General features: G+C 37.9%; 1 protein-coding gene across 1 annotated transcript; it reads right to left on the reverse strand.

Moving 5' to 3' along the window:
- Positions 1 to 11,225: 11,225 nt before the first annotated feature.
- Positions 11,226 to 20,012, reverse strand: LOC118564910 (GTPase IMAP family member 8-like). The gene is made up of 5 exons (XM_036144314.1): positions 19,982 to 20,012; positions 15,715 to 15,795; positions 15,292 to 15,342; positions 12,518 to 13,165; positions 11,226 to 12,412 (listed from the first exon to the last, which is right to left on the reverse strand). Exons 2-5 carry the CDS (start codon positions 15,725 to 15,727, stop codon positions 11,781 to 11,783), a joined length of 1,344 nt encoding a protein of 447 aa, XP_036000207.1. The 5' UTR covers positions 15,728 to 15,795; positions 19,982 to 20,012; the 3' UTR covers positions 11,226 to 11,780.
- Positions 20,013 to 20,028: the final 16 nt, after the last annotated feature.

A 20,028-nucleotide genomic window follows, 5' to 3' on the forward strand; every position in this document is an offset into this window, starting at 1 on the left:
AAGAGGGAATCTTTGATCGGGGGACGCGGTTTCCGGGTTGGTTTAGATGACGGACTTCCTGTTCGCGTCAGACGTAATCTGGATTCCGAATGCAAAGCATCATTGATTCATTGCTGTTTTTATTTCTCAGGTATGTACTTGGTGAAAACACTCCAAACTTATTCTGTGAACTTATTATATCCTGTTGTAGTAGATTGTACTGATACAGCTGATATGTATATTTACATTTAATGCTTTTAAGCTTTGTCCGCCGAGAGTCTTGATTAGCAAAATGCTAATGCTACGTTGGTGACGTCTCGCGAGACTTGTTATGTTTGTATTGGAAATATCGCGAGATTTCGTAAATCCCGGTTATAAATGTTGAAATGCTTTTCTTTGTAAAATAATCGGTTGATATTATTTTGAGATGGTTAGTGAAAGAGGTAAACAGTGCACGTTGATGCTTGGCCCCAGTTAATATGCATTTACATGCTAGTGCTGTTTGATGCACTATATTTGTGTCATCATAATGGTTTGATTTATATGAAAGACGGGAGATCACACAAGGCTGTACACTGTGACCTGTTTACTTGTTTAATAAATGAGACGTAATCTGGATTCCGAATGCAAAGCATCATTGATTCATTGCTGTTTTTATTTCTCAGATTGCGCATTCACTGTTGCTGGAGCCCTGATACTCAGGACCTGTAACATAAGCCTATAGCAGTAAAACTATAAAGGTAGCTGAGAGTAACATGAGCCACTAGTTATAATTTTTGTCAAAAAGAAAAGTTTTAAGCCTAGTCTTAAAAGTAGACGGGGTGTCTGCCTCACGGACCAAAACTGGGAGTTGGTTCCACAGGAGAGGAGCCTGATAGCTAAAGGATCTGCCTCCCATTCTACTTTTAGAGACTCTAGGAACCACCAGCAGACCTGCGGTCTGAGAGCGAAGTGCTCTGTTAGGAACATACGGGGTAATCAGAGCTCTGATATATGATGGAGCTTGATTATTAAGGGCTTTATACGTTAGAAGGAGAATTTTAAATTCTATTCTTGATTTAACAGGAAGCCAATGAAGGGAAGCTAAAATTGGAGAAATATGATCCCTCTTGTTGATTTTCCTCAGAACTTTTGCTGCAGCATTTTGGATCAGCTGAAGTATTTGAACTGCATTTTGTGGACTTCCTGATAGTAAAGAATTACAATAGTCCAGCCTTGAAGTAACAAATGCATGGACTAGTTTTTCAGCATCACTCCTGGACAGAATGTTTCTAATTTTGCCGATATTCCGGAGGTGAAAAAAGGAAACTCTGGAAACCTGTTTAATATGGGATTTAAATGACATGTCTTGGTCAAAAATAACACCAAGATTTTTTACTTTATTACCAGAGGCCAGGTTAATGCCACCCAGATTAAGTGATTGGTTAAGAAGTTTATTTTTTGAGGACTCTGGCCCAAAGATTAAAACTTCAGTCTTGTCAGAATTTAGATGCAGGAAATTTAAAGTCATCCAGCTTTTGATGTCATCAAGACATGACTGCAGTCGAAGTAATTGATTGGATTCATCAGGATTTATGGATAAATATAGCTGAGTGTCATCAGCATAACAGTGGAAATTAATCCCATGCTGTCTGATAATTTTGCCTATCGGAAGCATATATATAGTAAAGAGAATTGGTCCAAGGACTGAACCCTGTGGTACTCCACAAGTGACCCTAGAGTTTATTAAATGTTCTCTTGTTCCTGCACTTGTTTACAGGAAACTATGTGAATCTTTGGTACATGTGAGATTAAGCAGTTGCTCAAGAACCTGTTCTTGACCGTTTTCTTTGGCATCCTATGAATACAACGCTTTCAAGGAACAATCTCACTAAACCATCATCCTGATCCACCCACCTGTTATCAGAAAGCTGGCCTCAAAGAGACTCTTAGTGACGTCATTCTAGGAAAAATCTTAGAATTTGTCCAATTCTTAGATTTTTCTGAAAGTCTTGCCCCCAACATCAAAATGAACTATTTCTGCGTTGAATAGGGGAAATATGTTGGGAAGCAAAATTGTCTGCGCTCCCAATACAACCTATTTGAAACATTAAAAGATCTTAAAATTATTATGTATTAAGTAACGTTTCAACCGTGATTAGAACCTGGTGCAAGTCCAGCCTGGGTACTAGGAAGATAAACTTGATCACTCTTGCTCTGTTTGCTATTTTTGTTGGTCAGTAACAACACTGACGAAGTTCTTCTGTGTTTTTTGGAGAAATGTGATAACTGTATCATATTATGGTGCATATAATCACACATCATGAAAAGTTGATTGTGTCACCATATAAATGGTAAAATCCAATTTGTTTTTTGTTCATTAACATCTTAGATGTTAGATTTCCCCCATGTTGTTGTAATCTTCCTTTAACAGATAAGGGCAGCGCCTTGTGGACAGTATTGACCCTAGCAGCACGGCCTCAGTGAACCGTTTCCCCTCTGAAATGTTTGTGATGTTTATGTAATGGTGATGGTACTGAAACAGCAATTTCCCTCTGGGATTATTAAAGTATGTCTGATTCTGATTCTGAGAATTTGTCCAATTCTTAGAATTTTCTGAAAGTTGTGCCGCCAATGTCAAGTTTTTCTGCGTTGAATGGGGGAAATATGCCGAGAAGCAAAATTGTCTGCGCTCCCAATACAACCTATTTGAAACATTAAAAGATCTTAAAATGATTATTACACTAGTAATATGTATTCAGTAACGTTTCAACCGTGATTAGAACCTGGTCCAAGTCCAGCCTGGGTACAGGGAAGACAAACTTAAACACAACTGTTTTGTTTGCTATTTTTGTTGCTCAGTAAAGACAGAAGTACTTCTTTTTCTGTGTTTTTTAGGGAAATGTGATAACTGTACATGTCAGAATGGTTCTATTCTGAATAAAACCAGGTGCATATAAACACACATCATGAAAAGTTGAATGTGTCACCACATAAATGGTAAAATAAAAATATATATATTTTTTTGTTTAATCCGAGTACATTTCAATCCGAATGAGAAATTTAGTGCTTTTAAACATAACTGTTGTTGTTCATGTTAACTGTTTTATGTTGGGGAGACCACGGCTAGTTGTCACACGGGTAAGTTGTCACATTGCAATTATCTTCTCCATCAGAGGGTGCAACCAAAAAGTTGAATACTAGTTTTCTTCCTTTGCATGGTCAGGTCTCACGGACTGAGTGAGAAGAGGACAAGACATTGTAAGTTGAGATGAGCACCAATTGACCATTTTCCACTACCAAAAGTAAAAAATATGCACTCTATATTTTTTAAATAACCTTCATTCAGATAAAAAATTCTAGCAGTTATACATATGGACTTGTTAAAGTAGATATCAAGGCATCCAGTCATACCTCAGTTATTGTTCTGATTTAGCCTAACATTAAGATAGAGCTAGCATTAGCAAACATGGTTATTTGGGGCAACTTGTCACATGTAACAACTTACCCCTAAATTATAATTTTCAAAAATAATTTAAATCAATACATCCTAATAAAAATGTTACATTATTTTTACAGAAAAAAGAGCAATTTAAAAGAGAGGACAAAGTGAGAAGATAGTCAGGAGTTATAAAAGAAAAACAGAGCATGGCCGTGCAGCACCTGACGTGATGCTGAGGGCAGTCAGGCAGGTGACCCTAGGTCACAAGTCGAACAGGAGTACAGCGAAGGACTTTAATGTCAATTACTGTACTTTGGCGTGATACTGTAAAACATTCACACCAGCGGAAATTCAGGGTCAGACAGCCATCAATCAATGTTTTATAATATTTCATTTTATTTCATGTTATTTCATATGATGCATGTGCTCCTGGCAATTCAGTCTACACAAGCTATGCCAAAACTGGAGCTCAAATGAGGAGTCTGACTCGTGAGATTTTCTTCTGTTCTTTTGTTTGTATTCAAAGTTTAAGTGTCAGTTTCGTAATGCATGTTGTATGTTATTTCATTTTATTTCATAAGTAGTAAAAGTGAGTTATTGTCATTTATTCACTTAACATTAAAAATGACAACAAAATTCATTTTGCCCTTATTTTATTGGTTGCAAAACCCCGTGTGACATCTTACCCTATATAGTGTGACAACTTACCCGTTGGAGGGGCAACTTGTCACATGGTGACAATCTCCATTAGATCGCTTATAACTCTGCACAGGAATACGATATGAAATATACCCGAATACAAAATGTATACCTGAGACTTTGGTCTTTCATCTGGTACATATGTTTTTTGAGTGTAAAAAGTGTGACAACTAGCCCCGGTCTCCCCTACTTTGTGGTTTTAATCTGATTAAATACAAGGAAAGAAATGTTGACAGGTATGCAGCTGGTGATCTGTGTGCTGGGCGGTTGGGTGGTGCAGTATCACCTCTCTCCAGCAGGGGGCGACAGGTGGACGGCGGCACAGGTCTCACCAGGGAAAGAGGACACAAAACTAGGCAGTTACAGGCATAGACCACTGACATCATATACATAGACGCCCCATTGGATGCTGCCGGCCGCTAGGCCGACGTGCCTACAGGGCGGCCATCATGGGTCAGACCACAGATCAGACATCTGCTGTCAAAATGAATAGGAGGCAGCTCAGATCTCATTTTAATCATGTGTTCACAATGCTCGTGACCTTTCAGACAGATTACACATATTTATTCAGAATCAAAACTATTTAAACTGGAGTCAAACTGTATGAAAAATGTACACGCACTTACATATTAATCTAATATACACGCAAATTATACACACATAAATCTCTCTCTCTTTCTTCCAATATATATATATATATATATATATATATATATATATATATATATATATATATATATATATATTAGGGCTGGGCAACGATTAAAATATTTAATCGCGATTAATCGCCCTGATTAATCGCGATTAATCGCGATTAATCGCATTGTATTTACAAACTCCAAGAATGAATTCAAAAGTAGTGTAAAGAGCACTTTTATTTTAATGTTCTGCTGCCATATGAACAAAAGTGTTGTAACATTTGTAGCACTTATTTTATACTGGATATTTTCAACCCATCTATTGAATTTAGTGCACTAGTTGATCTTTTCTTCATAAGAGAACAAGCACTGCAGCCAAAATATGGCCTTTTTTGACCTGCTGTATATTAGCCAGTCCCTAAGCTTGATGTATCATGAAACTGTTGACCTTTTGGGTTTTGTGGTTTTTATTTTATTATTACAATTTAATAATAATAATAATAATAATAATAATAATAATAATAATAATAATGTTATGTTCAGTGTTTTTTCGCTAATCCACCTCTTATATATTTCAATCCTTATGTAATTTTGTCTGTGTTGTGTGCACCTGCCTGTTGCTTTAATCCTATTAATTTCCCCGTCGTGGGATAAAAAAAGGATTAGCTAATGTTATCTTATCTTAAATAACACTTTTTAATATATGTACTGGGTTCTTTCAAGGTCTTAATTACATGTTATGTGTGGGCTCCAGTAACATCCATCCATCCATCCATCCATCCATCCATCCATCCATCCATCCATCCACTGATCTACCTGGATGTTCCCTGGAGGACTGAAACGCCTCAGTCAGGGACGTCTGTGGGTCTGTCGGGGCAGTGAGAGAAGTTTTGTCTCCTCTCTCCGTTTCTGGGGCTCGACGTTTTCATGTTTTTTCACGTGCTTAGATAAATTTGTTGTGTTTCCACTGAAATGAACCGACTTTTTACAAAACATACAGCTTGATTTCATTTACGGTATTAAAATAAAGCCAAACGGTGCTACTTCCTCTGTTCGTGTTTTTTCGCTGCTGCGGTCTCTCTCAGCTGTTTGTGTATTAAGTTTATGTGAGAGCTGAGTGCGCGGGCCAGGCTGAGCCTGTGTGCTGATTGGCTGGCGCCGCTGAGCCATGTACGAGAGGGGAGGGGGAGCGAGAGAGTGCTGCCGTGACAGCGCACTGCAGTCAGCGCGCGTGCTGACTGACACTGACTGAAAGCATGTGAGCAACATGCGTTAATGCGCGATAAAATAAATATCGCCGTTAATAGTCTAATGAATTAACGCGAAATTAACGCGTTAACTTGCCCAGCCCTAATATATATATATACACAAGTGAGAGAAGAGGTGCCCATAACAGCATTTCTAATATAATACAAACCGCAATCTGGGGGGAAAAAAATCAACAAAAAACCTAATAACGCATCTTAGAATCAAATACCTTACAAAATCATAGCAAAAACTGTATAATATTTTACCCCCCCCCCCCCCCCCTCCCCCCCCCTCTCCGAACACACACACACACACACACACACACACACACACACACACACACACACACACAAATCATGTCTATCCAGTAATTTAGGACCATTTTGTTTGTTTTTGGTGTTTAATGTACTTTTCTCTTCCATCCCTGCTACCCATTAGCACATATTGTGTTTATGCCGGAAAACTGTAACTGTAAAGCATGACGATTATCTATCATAAAGTCTTACTCATGGAAGGTTATTCCCCAGGATCTGGTTCCTAGTGTCCTTTTATTTGTGCACCCATAAGCGGAGTAAAAGTCGGGCAATATAAAATCTAAATTATTTATTAAGTTAGACAATCATTTAACTGACCAAAAAACATGGATTTTAAAAAACTTCATACATCACACTTCATATATTTTAGTTATTTATTACATAGATACTTCATAGCAGCTCTGTCCATTTTACCTTTTACCTGTCCTGTTTATCCTGCTGCCTTGCTCCGGTTCCCCTCTGCCTTACAGAAGAGCCTGCTGCCGAGCTCTGGTGGGTTCTCCCCTGAACTGTCAGTTCTCTGCCGAGGTGTGGACCCTGCTGCCTGTTCCTGGTTCCAAGAAGTCTCTCTCCGGGCCGTCAGCTCCTGCCGACACCATCACCCTGTTCCCGTGCAGTTCTACCTCGCTGGTTACATCACCCTCCATCCCATCAAACCTTCAATAAAGACTTTCATTTTAAGTCCCGTGTGTGTGGTTCTGGGTTCATCCATAGACAAATTAGACTTAGACAACTTTATTTGTCATTTTGTATGCACAGAGTTCGTACAGAACGAAATTTCGTTTGCATACAGCTTGAGAATTACAGTAAATTACAGGATAAAGTGCAGCAGTGATTTAACAGTAAACAATTGAAATGTAAACAATGCAGGAGAAAGAGACAGTGTGCGATCACAGTGTACAGGTGAGTATTTTTAAAAACCATTTGTATGTGCAGAAATTAATTAATTTCTCAGATTAATTTCCTTTCATTAACAAATTGATTTTGACAGCTCTAATAAAAATTTACGTGGTGAGCCACTGAAATTATCTTGGGAAAAGCTAAATAAACTTATAACTCAATTATCTTTAAGAAAGAAAGATGGAGTTTAATTTGTTAAAGACCACTTGCAGAAACATAGGTCTCCTCGGAAGAGAAGTGCTGACTGCAGACGTAAGTGCTGCCGCGAAGGATTTTAAAATTTGGCCCCTCGTCTCTTATTGCCGTCACCCAATAGGCTCCAGTCTCAGCATCAGCCGGGAAGTCATGAACACTGAGATATGGAAAGTTTTTTTTGTTGTTCGAACACTGTGGGACACTGCAGTAGCGGTTTCTCTGTGATTGTGCCATGCTTGGTGGATATGATGCTGCTGAGAGATGGACACAAGGACGACAAGGGGAAAAAAATTGATTATAATACTTTTTAAAACCTTTATTTAACCAGATAAACTCCCATTGAGATTAAGATCTCTTTTTCAAAGGTTGATCTGACTAAGAGGTCAGCAGCACATGTCATTACTAATACAGTATAATAAAACAATTTCAGGCTTCTACTTAAAATATACAGTATTTTGCACAAAAACTAATAAAAAGTGCATTAATATAAGTGCAAATAATATTATGAAGAAAATTCATTATAATACACAGAAAATTCAGAAACAGAAGTACTGTCCAATAGACCCACTGTAATTTTTTTAGGAATGAACAAAAAGATTCAAATGGAATAAGATCGTTTTAATTCAGTGACAATTATATATAACACGTCACCATAATAAAGTAAGGGGAACAATGTAGCAAATAAATGTCTCTTTTTTCACTCAGTGAACAAGATTTATTTCTATAATAGCAAAGCTACAGTAATCATAACATCTACATCAGATTAATGACAGGTAAAGTAAGCTAACAAGCTGCTGCATGTTAGCTTTGATCTTCATGTTACTGTCCCGATCAAAGCATCTATATAACAGCAATGATCGCTACCAATACAAAGGGGAAAATAAAGATAGTCAATGCGACACATTGTGGTCTCTGTCTTACCTTATGAAATCGCGCTGATTATCAGTGAAACACGTCTTCACCTCCCGAATTTTCTATGTAAAAGCATGTAGCCGGGTGTAAAGATACCCTGCTCCGCTTCAAAACGGAAGTTGAGTGACGTCATGTGAAAAGGGTCTATTCACCCGTCAAAGGAAGAATTTTAAACTGATCTAAACAGATATATTTTCCAACTTCTTTTGAAGTTCAAAACTTAAATCAGAACAGAATCATAACATTTTGATTGATGGACAATTGGATTAAATACATATTCCTATGACACATTCTAGCTTGATGAAACGAGATTACACATATTGTAATAACAATAACAATAATAATAATAATAATAATAATCTTCTAAACTAATCTTAAAACTTTCCTTTTTGATAAAGCTTATAGTTAGAGTGGCTCATGTTACCCTGAGCTACCTCTGTAGTTATGCTGCTATAGGCTTAGGCTGCTGGAGGACATCAGGGTCTAATTTTCTCACTCTGCTGATTTCTACTGTTCTCTAGTTTTGCATTGCATTGCATTGAAATGACTGTTGCCATTTCAGCTTTTAACTTTTTGTTCTCTCTTTTTTCTCTTCATAGTAGGTCCACCTGGTCTGGCGTTCTGTTAACTGTGACATCATCCAAGGAAGACAGATCACCCGCTACTACCATCTAATTTAGAACAGATTACTAGATCAATGTTTGCTTCTGTGCTTTTTTGTCTCTCTTGTTGTGTCTCTGCTCTGTCTTCTGTAACCCCAGTCGGTCGAGGCAGATGACCGTTCATCCTCCATGCTTGCTCAGTATGAGGGATTGCTGCAAAGCCATGGACAATGCAGACGACTCTCCCTGTAGCTAAAATCGTCTTGAATCTTGAACAGGCTTAAACTTCTTTTACTTGTATATTAAATACTACTGGAGGACAATTAAAGCCAAAAGTTTAAAAGTTTTTATTACCAAACGTATCAAATTTAAGCAGAGTATTTTCCTCTGGATTAACATCTGTTTACCTGACTCCGCCAGATAGATTTGCTCCGCATATCCATCTGGAAACCTTCCGTTGAAGTAACTTTGGGAAGGGGCGAAAATACTGGTTAGCTGATTGGCCTATGTTGGTGATAGACGGGCCAAATGAACCAATCAGATTCGTCGTCGCTCTGTTACGAGCGACGACGAAAACACAACCACAAGCCAAGCTACTCTTGCTGCTGCAGGTAAAGGCTCGTTAGCTCAGCAGAGAAATACTCTGTAATTCCGATAAAACTTGCTCGATAGCCACGCTAACGCTAGTTTCATCGGCTGAAACCGCCATGTTCTTTAGACTGAACTGACGCGCTTCCCGTTGCGTCACACCTCAACCCGCCTCAAAGCCAACGCTGATTGGACGTTCGTTTGGTGAACGGCTCCAAATTTTCTTTAACGGAGAGTAGCCAGACTGATCTGCGAGTGAAACCTTGAAAGCTCGCGAGATCAGGATGGTCTCACGAGGCTAAACATCTGTAGCTCGTTCCCACAAACTGGATATTGACTTGTCGACCAAAAAAATTTCCACATGGACCAAAAATCTGGCCTGGGAGATTGTGATTCCTATCTTTATGGCGCTTGGAGTTCTTTAGTTTGTTATATTCTACCTCCACATACCCAGTGGGATTAAGGTCTTGTTAGTTTCTTGACCAAAAGGGGAATTTAAAATATGTTTAAACCTAGCTGCCATTTATCCCATTGTGGGATGACGCTCCACCATGCTGTAAAAATCACAGATCATCAACAAATAGTTCCAGGATTGTTAGAAAACGGAGTAATTTGATTTTATTCTGAGCTATAAACACAGAAAAAACCCATGTTGTGCATACTTTACACATTGTAACCCAAACTGGGTAACATAAACAAACACAAGAAACATATTCATACAGAAATCTGATTGATTGATTGATTGATTGGAAATGTTTATTTGAACATAAGGTAATTGAAATACATAAACAAAAATACACATGTGTAAAACAAGAAAACACAATATGAAAAGAATATACAGAAAAATTTATGTCCGAAGGGAGTGGAAAGAACCTGTTCATAACAGCCTTGCTACTAGCCAAGTTAAACATAACTACAGCTAGTTTAAAGGTGTATTGCCACATTATTTTACATTTTTAAAATGTATACTTCAGTAACTCACTCTTGTTGCATAAAAAGTTTTAATGAAATATTACCACGTCCTGCTGCCGTGTTAGTTATTATGTTGGCGATTTCCTCTTTGTTTTTGCTCAGTTTGTTAGTAAATAAAGCCCTTCATGTATATTAATAATAACAACGGAAGCACGACACTGCGCGTATGTAGCACGGGGTAAACCAGGAAGCGTCTAATGGCTGTTAGGATCTCCTAGCGAGCAAACTGTGGAAACCATGAAGAAAGGGCAAAGATGCAGTGAAAAGGTTAGGAAAAATAAAACGTAAAAAAGTTAAAATATATGATCCCAAAAGGGAAAAGACTGGAATGTGGCTGGGAATACAGTCTGAACATTGGAGTTCACTGAAGCGGGCGCTAAACCTGCCGAGGCTCAGATGTGACGCAGAGTTGACTGACGGGAGTAAATGTTCTTAATAATACTGTGATAACAGTAATAACAATGCGCTTCTTAGCTTCTACAGTCTTAAGTACAGACAACATTATAAATAGAGCAACTGTTTGAGTGGTTCTCACCTTAGTTCTGTGTCTCTGTTTCAGTTTATGAATGGAAAATTAATTTATTAGTGATGTTCTGATATTAATCGGCATATGGGTTTAGTATAGTTCTGCGGTACTGCCAATAGATGCCGCTACGTCTGTTTATATCTGCTCATCGCGCCCTGTGCTGGGTTCTATTTAACCTCCAAAAGGACTATTAGGGTAAGTTTAATTATATATCAACACACTAGGCGGCTGCTTGGTGTAATTAACCTATTTTATCATAATAAACTGGATTTTGGTATTTTCTATAAGCATAGAAAGAACATGGCTGTAAAACTTTAAATATAACGCTTTTTTTGTTGTATTATCTCAGTTAAATAGGGCTAATATTCACAGGACTATACCTGACAGACCAAGGTTTGTTTGATTAAACATTAAATAACTTTAAAGCATGTATTTGCTGAAAACAACTGAAAAAAAAGAAAAGGGGTGGTTTAGGTATAGAGTTTTGTTCACTAAGTGACATCACGGATCTGGGTAAGTGCTTGAACATTTAGTGGGCAAAGTACAAAAGAGTAGGTATGTGCAGACCTGCTTGTGTTACAGGTCTGATTCCAGTGTGACCTTTTTATCTACAGTTTATCCTTCTCTTTCTTCTCCACATCTTGTTATTTGCTGCATTTTCCTTTTTTCTGCTCTCTGCTCTCTCATTGTTATTCTCATTGTTTCTTTTTCTTCTTTGTTTTCTTTCAAGCTCCTCCTTTAGTGTGTTTCACATTTTCCTGCTTTTCCTTCAAGATTCTCTTCATTTTATTTGTTTTCCTGTAGCTCCTCGTTGGTGTAGAAGCTGCCTTCGTTTTCCTTCACCATGGTGTTGATCTTTCTGATCAGCTCTCTGACTTGTAATTGATTCCATTTAGCCCGATTATTGAACACATGGTATCTCCCTCCACAGTCTCTGATCAGCTGCTTACACGGTTCCTCACAATCCTTTTCAACATACTCTTGGAGTGACTTCTCCTCATACTCCAGATCATCTCCTCTAGTAAAAAGAATGATGGAAAAGTTTTCTGATTTTTTTCCAAAAACCTCCTTGATGTGTTTTAATGTCTCCTTCTCCTCTTCTGTAAATCTGCCAATTGGAATCACCACCAGGAAGACGTGTGGACCTGGCGCCAGAAGACTGATGCATTTCACCAGCTCTTGGTTTACCTCTTTATGGGACAGACTGTTGCCAAATAAACCAGGAGTGTCAACGACAACAACAGGGCGACCATCAACCATACCCTGTTCTTTTTGACAGCATTTAGTTACTGATTTTTGACAAGATCCAAAAGTGAACGCCTTTCTTCCCAAAATGGTGTTTCCAGAGGAACTCTTCCCACTCCCAGTTTTACCGATCAGGACAATCCTGAGACACTCTGGAATGTTTTTCTCCTCGCCTGCAACATTAAAACATTTGGATTCACATTAAATATCAATGAAGTCTAAAGATGGAAGCCAAGGACATGAAATCAGATTCTGAGAAATGTTAACCTGATACTTACGAGCAATCTTTTCCTTCTTAAACTCTTCTACCTCTTTCTGGAGTTGAATGACTCTCTCTGTTTGGGTATTTGCAAACATCACTGTTGTATAGCTGTGTTTTATCGCTCCCACCCTCTCCAACAGCTCTGGGATCTGCTGTCTGTCCTTGATGTTGAGAACAACATATATTCCTCCACAGCTCTGACAGAGTTCCTGGATGTCCTTGTTCTTCTCTACAAAGTTACCAACATCTGGATCTGTAGGATCTGACTCCACAGTGAACAGAATCATGGTGAAGTCTTTGACCACAGGGCTGAACGTGTCGTGGATGGTCTGTAACTCTCCCTTGTCTTCATCAGTGAGGGGACCCACAGGTAGGACCAGCATGAAGGCGTGGACCCCCTCAGGATCACAGAGGGAGACGCACCTGAGTGATTCCTCCATCACTTCCTGCTCTGATCGTCCGTACAAGGCAGGCAGCTCCACCACAGAAACCCAACGTCCGCAGACCTCTCCCTGGTTTTTAACAATCTCTGATATCTTGGAGGCTGAACTAAGCTCAGTCTGACCCAAGATGGCCTTGGCTGCTGAGGTCTTCCCTGCTCCACTTCTCCCACACAGAACCAGATTTAAAAGAGGCAGTACTGTTCCAGATTTGGGACTTTTCACTGTAACGAAACAGACATTCAAATAGAAAAATGTGACTTATCAGTTAAAGAAATAACTGATCGTCTGATTTAACAATACAAACTCAATAAAGTTGGGACATTGTGTCAAATGTAAAAAGGGATTTTTAAATCATGTTCTGTCATGTTCACAGCTGTGATTCTGTTCCTGTTCTTGGCTGCTGACGTCACTCTCTGCACTCTGCTTTGTTCCAACAAATTCTTCTGATTGCATGCACCTGTTTCTGCCTGATTACTAGCTAGGCTTCACCTGTGTGAGGCGCTATTTAAACAAGCCTCTTCCTGAGCTCTGGTGCCAGATTCTCAATAACCTTTGTGTGAGTAGACCACCCAGCGTTCCTAGCCTGCCTCTGTCTCAGTGACCTTGTTGGTATTTTGGGTTCCTGCCTGTTTGCCTCGCCCCTGTTACTCCAGGGGTTTTCAGTATCTGGACAAAGACCTGTGCCTGTTGCCCAACTCTGCATCTCTGCCAAGGCCATCTCTAAACCCACCTACAGCCCACATTGGAACACCATGGCCGCAAGGCCAAAGAATCAAGGAAGAACCCCTCAACTAGGCAAAGAGAAATGCTCCAGTTGCTCCAGGGAGAACTAGGCAATGTGCCGTTATCAGAAGTGAACCAGCTAGAAATGTGGGAATTCCACACCATAATAGATTTGCGGCGCTTCAACCTAGCAACCAGGAAAATAATCCTTCTCCTGACAACAATCAAAGGTATCGCAACAATCTTCGTGCTAAATGGTCTTCTCCTAAGCCTCCAGAGAAAAAGCGAGCCACAGGTCCACATATGCTAATATTATGAACACAGCTGTAAAGCTGCAAACTTTGCGGTGATGTACAGCGGGAAATAGTGGTAAATATATTGTACATAATCGTGGATTATAGATTAGATCTCTGTCAGGAAAATAATTTTTAATCAATGATTTTATTACTGACAATAATCTTGATGTTATATTTTTAAAATAAATATTGTTACATGAATTTAATGAAGCAGCTATTCTGATACAGTCGACACCTCCAAACTACAATTATCTTTGTGAGAGCAGACAGCAAAGGAAAGGTGGAGGAGTGGCAACATTTTTAATGATTCGCTAAAATATAAAAAAAGTGTTGCTGGGAAAATTCGACTCTTTTTAATATTTGATAAAGAGCCCAGTATGAACTATGTTTCTGAATGTTTACAGGCCTCCTAAGTCCAAATCAAACTTTTTAAATGAATTTAATAACCTATCTGTGATATGTGTTGATTATGACTGTTTATTATTGTGGGAGACTTCAACTTTCACGTTGACAACCCTGAAGACAGAAGTGCAAAAGAACTGTGTGACACACTTAGAAACTTTGGTTTAACTCAACATGATTTTAGACTTAATCATCACTAAAGGTCTAAACATTGCCAAGGTCAATGAAACTGATGTTGCCCTATCTGATCAATTTTCTGTTACCCTTTAAAGCATCACTTCCAGTGACTCATTTGGCCAAAGGACATATGAAAACACATGTTTAAGAGTGTTGCCACTGAAACATTTAACTAAGCTTACTCTGCTACTTCCACTTTGTCCTGTAACTCAGTAGATGAGCTAGTAGATAACTTTCAGTATAAAGTTTTGAATATCATTGACTGCATTGCTCCAATTGAAGTGAAAGTTGTTTCTGTGACAAAGGAATCTCTGTGGAAAAGTGCTCCAGCAGTCAGAAGTGAAAAAAGCGAGTGTTGGAAAGCTGAAAAGCAGGTGGAGAAAGACGAGACTCCAGGTTCACAATGACATCTGTAAAGACTTTACAGACTGTGTGTAGTTTCTGTCTTAGCTTTCCTGTACTTTGGCCGTCCAGCTTGTTTTTAAGGGGTTATATAAAACTTTTGTACAGTTAATTTACTCCATGATAGTTTTATCCAAACATATTAATTTAGTAGAGTCAAGAAATCCTGTTCAATTAATTTACCCTTTACATATTACCTTGTTCATTCATTGTTACAGGATTTGGTGGGAGTGTAAATGGCTACTAAATGTAAAAACAGTGACACCTAGTGGTTAATTTATGCTTTTATTTTGATGAACGGTAGATTTCTTCTTTGTGTTTTGTGATATGATGTAAAGTAAACTTACTATCAGGTGGCAGGAATTCAAAACTTCTGGTTTTTCTGACAGGTAGGAAACCTATAAGGGAAAATGAAACAAAATTCTAAAATGTCCTTACAGACATAAAAAATTGACAGTTACTGAACAAATGAGCTCCTTTCTTGTATTGTTGTTACCAAAATGTGTTTCTAGCTCCCTATTATTTTTAATGCAAAAGTTAATTTCAGATATTACTAAAAAAACATCAATACATACATAAAAAAATACTACTCTAATCAAAATACACCTATTTTCAAAGGGGTAACTTTTTTCACCATTCTGGTGTTTTTTTAGATGTGATCCTAATAATCATTACGATAACAACCCTTCCCTAGTGGATCCTTAGTTAACTGATAGCTTATTATTATCTGCAGCCCTTACTGGTATACCCTTACATAAAACTGAACTCACCTCCAGCAGCCATGATGTCACTGGATTATCTCACAGAAGCAGACCGTTTTTAAATGCACAGAAAGTGCCAGGTCTAATTACCTAAAACATCATACAACACAGGGAAAGAAAGGCACAAAGAAATGAAAGAGGTTAGTCTTTGTTATTGTTATTGAATTCTAAAATTGCACTGCTCTCTTAGGCTGCCATTTTTTGGAGTTTTTATTCTGCAATAGATTGGGGAAAAAGAGTTATCCAAAATTTGAAAAACAAAAGCAATGACTCAGTTAAAGTTTGAAAGTGTTTATAATTTAATTTGATATGCAAAAGCTTAGGCTGGGGTAAGTTTTTTTATATTTAATATACTGTAATAATGAATTTATATATGTTTTAGAAATAAAGAGCTTTCAAATATGTGCATACCCTATATAATTATAACTGTAGTTCAAAGAAAACAAGTCAAGGAAGAATGTAGTGTTTTCATCATATTTCAATAGAAATCTAAATTTTGTATTTAATTTATTAAACACAAGGCCTAAAACATTAATGGTAAATGGCCTGAACTTGTACAGCACTTTTTCAGTCATACTAATCACTCAAAGTGCTTCAAATTATTGTCACATTCACCCAATTCAACTCACAAACGCACACACTCTCATAAAACTTGGTGGTTAAGTGCCTTGTCCAGGTGCACATTGACATTGACAAAAACTGGAGACAAACCCACAGTCTGCCAATTGTAAGAAAACTATTCAACCCATTGAACCACAGTGGGCCCATCTGACTTAATGTCTTTAAATGTAGTATACCAGTGAAAAACATTCTCCTCCTTCTAAACTTTGCCATCATCAGGGGTTGTAAATGCACCTCCATTAGTTTGTCCTAAATGATATAATTGGAATCAAATCACTGATGTAAAACGTTTGAAAGTGAAATTTTGCTTTACCTGAGGTCCATTTTGCCTTTTACGCTTGAGACATAAATGGTACACTGTTAGTAAAAAAAAAAAGGGGGGGGGGGTGTCTGTGTTATAGCAAACCACAAGGAATATTGTTGGCTTAAGCCTGTTTGCGACTCTGGCTTTAGGATTAGACTCAAACATGTTCAGGTAAAACGTGTTAAAACAGCCATTCCTTTGATTTATCTGTCGAAAAACACTTAAACAAGAAATACGCCAGTTAGTAACGTGTTAATATTATGAATATATTCAAAAGAAATGTCGTCACTTATACACTGCTCAAAAATAAAGGCAACTCTTAAACAACACAGTGTAACTCCAAGTCAGTCACACTTCTGTGAAATCAAACTGTCCACTTAAGAAGCTGCACTGATTGACAATCAATTTCACACACTGTTGTAATAAATGGAATAGACAGTATGTTTAAACAACATATTTCAATATGAAAATCAGTGGTTTTTATCTGTGCTGGCGTCCTGTATCATAACCACATCTCTGCCGTTTGTAGCAAACCAAACCGTGTGAAAATCGGGGAGTTACGATTCATTTTAGTCGAGCAAACTGCTTCCTCAGTACAAATAAATGCACTGTCAGAGACCCATCCAAGATGGCGTCTGCAGTGAACCATCAGCTCCAAGAAGCAGCAGCAGTCCATGGGGTGTCTACCTGTATAATGCCATGGATGGGACTGTCACTGTTTTACCATTACTTCTAAACAATATAAAAACTGCACCAAGCAATCGTTTTGAAGGGAAAAATAGCAGGAACTGAAATTTGAGAGGATTAACAGAGCGGATATTGCCACAAATGGGAAATGAATGGAAAATAATATTGTTAAATATATACATGAAATAAATATAAAATAACTAAAGAATACATATGTTGTATGATAGCACCTTGATGTGGCTTTGTTGTTGTTAAGAAAATACATAAATATAAATAATAAATTTGACATAACTATTTCTTTATTGTATTTTTTTACAACTCCATCAACAGCTGGTTTGAAGTAAAAAAAAAAAAGATCAACGTGGTACACAGATAGCATCACAGCTTACTTGTTTAAAAACACACTTTCAGATAAAACAAGTCAATAAATAGATGTGATAAACATTACTATGTGCTTTCAGACGTTTTAAAAAGCAATTATATGAAACAAACTCAACAAAATCAGAGAGAATAAATACATACTACACACACACACACATATATATATATATATATATATATATATATATAGATATATATATATATATATATATATATATATATAGTTATATATATATATATATAGTTATATATATATATATATATATATATATATATATATATATATATATATATATAGTTATATATAAATGCACACCTATAGCCTACATCAAAACCTATGTATGCACATCTATATCTAAAAACATTGATCAATAGGTCAATCTATATGTGTCAGTATATATAAGCTCCATCTGTTTCTTTCTACCTAAACACTTAAAACCTTTATACAGGGAACATAGACGTTCACTACTTTCTGCCACATACTATGTGGCGGAGACGTCGACGTGCAAACCTGCGCCCAATGAGGCGTTTACGTATATGTATGTGATTCGAAGGCAAAAACAGGGGGCGGGGCTAAATACCGCTCTGGAGAATCGGGACACGCTCACACCCTCAGCGGGAACGCGCATTTGAGGGACGCAAGCGTATTTACTGGAGGTTTTTACATGGGGTGTCAGCTTCACTCAGCTAACTGTGCATAGCTGGTGTCAGCTTCGCGCAAGCTTCAGGGCAGGGCCCTACACATGCACGCGCTGGTGGGAAAACCCCGGATTAGTATGGCAGGCAAATTTAACATAAAATCGGCTTCACCTCACTTACGTTCCAGATATCTTAAATAGATTTTATCTATTTAAATCAACAAGAGGAATTGTATTTCTCCAATTTTAGCTTCCCTTCATTGGCTTCCTGTTAAATCAAGAATATAATTTACAATTCTCCTTCTCACATATAAAGCCCTTAATAATCAAGCTCCATCATATATCAGAGCTCTGATTACCCCGTATGTTCCTAACAGAGCACTTCGCTCTCAGACTGCAGGTCTGCTGGTGGTTCCTAGAGTCTCTAAAAGTAGAATGGGAGGCAGGTCCTTTAGCTATCAGGCTCCTCTCCTGTGGAACCAACTCCCAGTTTTGGTCCGTGAGGCAGACACCCCGTCTACTTTTAAGACTAATGTTAAAACTTTCCTTTTTGACAAAGCTTCTAGTCAGAGTGGCTCATGTTACTCTGACCTACCTCTATAGTTATGCTGCTATAGGTTTAGGCTGCTGGAGGATATCAGGGTCTATTTTTCTATTTTTATCAATCTACTGAGTTCTACTGTTCTTCAATTTTGCATTGCTTGTCCTCATTTCAGCTTTTAACTTTTTTTGTTTTCTTTTTTTCTTCATAGTAAGTTCACCTGGTCTGGCGTTCTGTTAGCTGTGACATCGTCCAGGGGAGACAGATCACCCGCTATTACCATTTAATGTAGAAAGTACTCCTGGATCAATGTGTGCTTCTGTGCTTTTTTGTCTGTCTTGTTGTGTCTCTGCTCTGTATTTACGGATGGTCAGATGAAGCCGATTTTATGTTAAAACATCCTGCCATAACATGCGGGGAGAAAAACAAGAAGTAGCAATAATGAGAACAAGGCTTAAAATTAAACTACAAAGAGATGGTGATTATAGCGCCAGAAACTGGTTAGGGTCCAAAACACCAAATCTTATATACCATATTCTCCCTTCCTGTGCACAATGGGTTCAAAGTGTGTTACTGGTCTGTAATGTGCAAAGTCAGTTGTAGGTCCATCCTCCACATGTCAAGCTCTCTTGGGAATACTACTACAAGTATAAAGTGACTTATGACAACTAATAGTTTAAAATACAGTTCTGATATTCTTGTTTGTAAAATATTTATCTGTAATTGCAAAGGAATCTGACCACAGATCTGACCATCCGCCACCGCAGCCAAACATTTCTTCCTGCCTACTATTTCCTAGCAGCAGAGGCCAGAATATAAATAAACAAGAAATAAACATTCAGACTATTTCAAGTTGAGCTTCAAAAACGTTGCTTAAAAAATCCGGGATTTAGCAGTTTTAAAATAAAACACGAATTAAAGCAATCGGGAAGTTTCTGTAAACAGGGAACTAGGAAGTAACAATTGGCTAAACTGCCCGATGCAGCTCAACAGAAGGCACAAAAAATCTAAATAAGTTCCAACGTGCGAAGGCCTCCCACATTTGTTAGCCGGTCAAAAATGTATTCCGTAGTTAATAAGATACTTTATAAATTAGTTACTTACTGTATTTCACTGCGTCACCGCGTGATCACTGAGTAATGAAAGTGAAA

This window comes from Fundulus heteroclitus, chromosome 12, assembly GCF_011125445.2.
Source record: "Fundulus heteroclitus isolate FHET01 chromosome 12, MU-UCD_Fhet_4.1, whole genome shotgun sequence".
NCBI classification, from domain to species: Eukaryota; Metazoa; Chordata; class Actinopteri; order Cyprinodontiformes; family Fundulidae; genus Fundulus; species Fundulus heteroclitus.

Coding starts and splice junctions, on each gene's coding strand:
- LOC118564910 (XM_036144314.1), bottom strand. Junction 13,166..15,291: donor TGAATTCCTGCCACCTGATA/GTAAGTTTACTT, acceptor GTTTCGTTACAG/TGAAAAGTCCCAAATCTGGA. Junction 12,413..12,517: donor TAAGAAGGAAAAGATTGCTC/GTAAGTATCAGG, acceptor TTAATGTTGCAG/GCGAGGAGAAAAACATTCCA.